The sequence below is a fragment of the Ictalurus punctatus genome, chromosome 2, assembly GCF_001660625.3.
Source record: "Ictalurus punctatus breed USDA103 chromosome 2, Coco_2.0, whole genome shotgun sequence".
NCBI classification, from domain to species: domain Eukaryota; kingdom Metazoa; phylum Chordata; class Actinopteri; order Siluriformes; family Ictaluridae; genus Ictalurus; species Ictalurus punctatus.
The window spans coordinates 36,863,735-36,867,146 of NC_030417.2; the positions used below are offsets into that span (position 1 = coordinate 36,863,735).

At 49.5% G+C, this 3,412-nt stretch overlaps 1 protein-coding gene across 1 annotated transcript in view; it reads right to left on the bottom strand.

Moving 5' to 3' along the window:
* Nucleotides 1-3,412, bottom strand: part of tubg1 (tubulin, gamma 1) — a 13,354-nt gene continuing 9,942 nt past the window's right edge. Inside the window, exons 8-11 of the mRNA XM_017493523.3 lie at nt 2,029-2,178; nt 1,768-1,920; nt 1,432-1,593; nt 1-1,227 (exon numbers count right to left, since the gene is read on the bottom strand). Coding sequence (XP_017349012.1) covers nt 1,030-1,227; nt 1,432-1,593; nt 1,768-1,920; nt 2,029-2,178 — 663 coding nt within the window. The 3' untranslated portion in view covers nt 1-1,029. The remainder of the gene's footprint in view (nt 1,228-1,431; nt 1,594-1,767; nt 1,921-2,028; nt 2,179-3,412) is intronic.

Genomic DNA, 3,412 nt, shown 5'->3' on the forward strand with positions numbered 1-3,412 from the left:
TTGTCTTAGAAAATCATTTATTTAAGTGAACACAAACTATTTACAGAAGGGAATTCTTTGTTAAAGTCCAGGCGGAGAGGAGTAGCAGCTCTGAGAACACAAGGCTCGGTGTGAAAGAGCACAGGAAGGGACAGAAAAATAGAAACCTTACGATTAACACTGACGTTTGTTGTTGTTTGTTTGTTTAAATCGCAGTGTTTTAAGGAAACTTAAACTGCTCAGGCTCCCGATCCCGGTCCTGGAGAACCCCCTGTCCCGCTCGAACACACCTGATTCAGCTTAATCGGCTCATTCCTGAGCTGCAGTGAGTGTGTGTGTGTGGGAGAGAGAGGGGGGGGGGATTAAACACAAAAAACAAATGTGCAGGAATTATGACCACACACACACACACAGTTCTCAGATCAGCTCAGCTGTCTCGCTTACGACCGCATGACCTCGGGATTACAAAACGTTTTTGTTTTTTGTTTTTAAAAGGATTCTGTCGGAGATCTTCTGCAGACCACCGGCGCTAAACACGGACGTGGTTTTGTTCCCGATTATCGGCGAGACGCATCGTCTTTTATTAAAAGCGTCGGACGTAAACCTTAAATGATAATGAAACACTCGATCCCTAAAAAGCCACAGCACTACTTCATAACGGAGGGGAAAAAAACACGTACGTGTGTGTGTGTGTGTGTGTGTGTGTGTGTGCGCGAGTTAAACAGGAAAGTGCACTCATGGATCTTTTCTGTCTTTGCCCTTTTCTCTCAGTCAGGCTTATCATTTTTCCGCTCCACCCTTTCGTCCCTGTGAGACCACCCTGCCTTATCTGCTTACTCAGGACCCTGGATGTGTATGTGGTCTGTGTGTGTGTGTGTGTGTGAAACAAGGATGCGATGGATAAAAGCTTTAACAACAGACAGAGAGAGAGAGAGAGAGAGAGAGAGAGGGGATACTGATATTCTCGTATATACTAAGGTGCACACACACACTCATACAATTAAATGCAGACAAGCAATTGAGTCCAGAGCCTCTCAGAGTGTGTGTGTGTTACTGCTCCTGTGTGCCCCAGGAGATGTAGTCGGGCCGTGTGGCGGCGCTGTACTCGTCGATCAGGTGCTGCACCACCTCGCGCGAGTCGTCCAGCTCGTCGAAGTTGTCCTTGAACATGTCCTCCTTGCGGAACTGCTCGAGGAACGCCTCGCGCTTGCGCAGCTTGTCGTACTGACGGCACGTCCTCTCGAACAGCTGCGGCGTGAGAAACAACGAGAGAACGTCGGTAAATCTGATCGACGTTTCCCACGACAATACGTCTGCGCGCGCTGGCCGCTTTAACGGGAACGCCGAAGATTAATAATACTACGATAACGGAACGGGAAACCCGTTACGCCGAGCCTGTGCCCGGTAGAGCCGTGCATCTCTGCTCTGTTACGGGCACTGGGCGGAGCTTACCGAGGAGATGCTGGTGTGATTGGCCATCATGAGGCCGCTGACGCGGTGAGCCGACGGCAGGTACGGGGACTTGCGCGAGAGCGCTACCTGGATGCTAGCAGGACCCCACGGGATAAAATTAGCCAACTTCCTCTCTCGGATTCTCTGGAGGCTTTTGTGGACCTGAAGGACGAGACGCGAGGAGAAAACGATCGACGTAATTGCAAACATACAGATGAGGTCATGGTTTACACGCAAACACGCAAACCCAGACAGCGCACTGCTGAGGCCACGCCCCCTCCATTGCTGACGCCCACGGTAGTGCGGCACTTTGATCTTTCATGCACACGCACACACCTGTGTAGGATCCACCTCTCCCTGGATGATGTTGAGGATGGCGATGTAACAGTGGTTGGTCTGACGGTCTCGGCCCGTGGACACCATGACGTTCTTGGGCTGCAGGAGTCTCCTCATCACGTCCAGGACTGTCGTCTTCCTCACACTCGCTACCTACGGAGATGGAAAGAAATGATACAAACTTCAAGCATCACAATGTCACGGTCATTTGAATGATGAATCTAGTCAGTTGCCAAGTGTCTAGTGTGAACCGCTACTTACTGACTGGTCGGTAGTCAGCGGCGTGTAACCGGTCATGAGAAAGTGGAGGCGGGGAGTGGGGATGAGCGACGCAATCAGACCAATCAGATCGTTGTTCATGTATCCAGGGTAACGCAGCGTCGTCGTGCTGGCCGACATGATGGTGGAGACCTGGAGGGAGGAAAACAAACAAACAAACAAACAAATCAACACGTTAAAAGAAAACTACGGAAGAAGGAAAAATAATGAAAAAGGTAACTGCGAATTCTGACTTATTTTCCCTCTCGCGGTTTAGACGTCCACTTGACGGCGTGCCTGAAATGTGATCACTTCAGGTAATGAGTGCACTGGCACACGGTTTTCCTACAGAGAATGACGGACGCTTTGTCAAGTGGACGTCTGAACTGCGAGAGATAAAGTCAGAACTGCGAGAGATCAAGTCAGAACTGCGAGAGATCGAGTCAGAACTGCGAGAGATCAAGTCAGAACTGCGAGAGATCGAGTCAGAACTGTTCTTAGAATGCATGTCACTGTTTGAATAATGCTTTGACAGTCAGGATTAGGAACTAAAGCTGGGACCAAAGGTTTGTCCCTGTCACAAACTTCCAATCGATGGCTGGTGTAAACATAAATGTAATAATAATAATAATAATAATAATAATAATAATAGTAATCATTTTGTGTAACCCGGCTGCGCACCGTCTCGGTCACGAGGGCGTGTCCATTCGCTGTCGTGTGCCAAACCATACGCATTACCACTCCTGTAATACTGCAGGCAGACAGGAGAGACGGGTTTGTGACAGACACCGCGCTCACGCCTCGACCGACGCCACGGGGGGAAACCGCCGAGTCCTGCGGCTAAAGCTGATCGCTCGGCCCGAGTACTCGGAACCAAAAGTTCAAAAATCGTGCGTTTTCTTCTTGCGTGTTCGTTTGTGATCGCGCGACTGGACCGTACAGCCGAGGTGGCGTTTTTTCCATCGTACCTTTTTAAAAATCGCTCTCAATGACTTTTTATCCATTTATAGTTACTTATACTGTCTGTCTATTAGTTAGTTCCCGTTCCCTCACCGAAAACTCGCAGCTCCGGTGCTAACACGGCAGACTCCTCCTAGAAACGTTACGGAAGACGTCGCAGTTTCAACAAATCCGTATGTACGACGTGCCCGTGCCACGTCCCTGTGAATTCGCCCGTCGCTATAGAAACCATAGCGCGTCAGAACGAGCGCGTTAATGTAAACCTCGCAGCCGAACTAACGCGAGAGCTGCAGCTACAGAAAATGAAATCGGACCCGATCGGAATTCGACAGCGCTGTGATTATAACGACGAATGATATCTGCCAACACACACACACACACACACACACACACACACACCCTCTCTAAATGTTCGGCTTGTATTAAA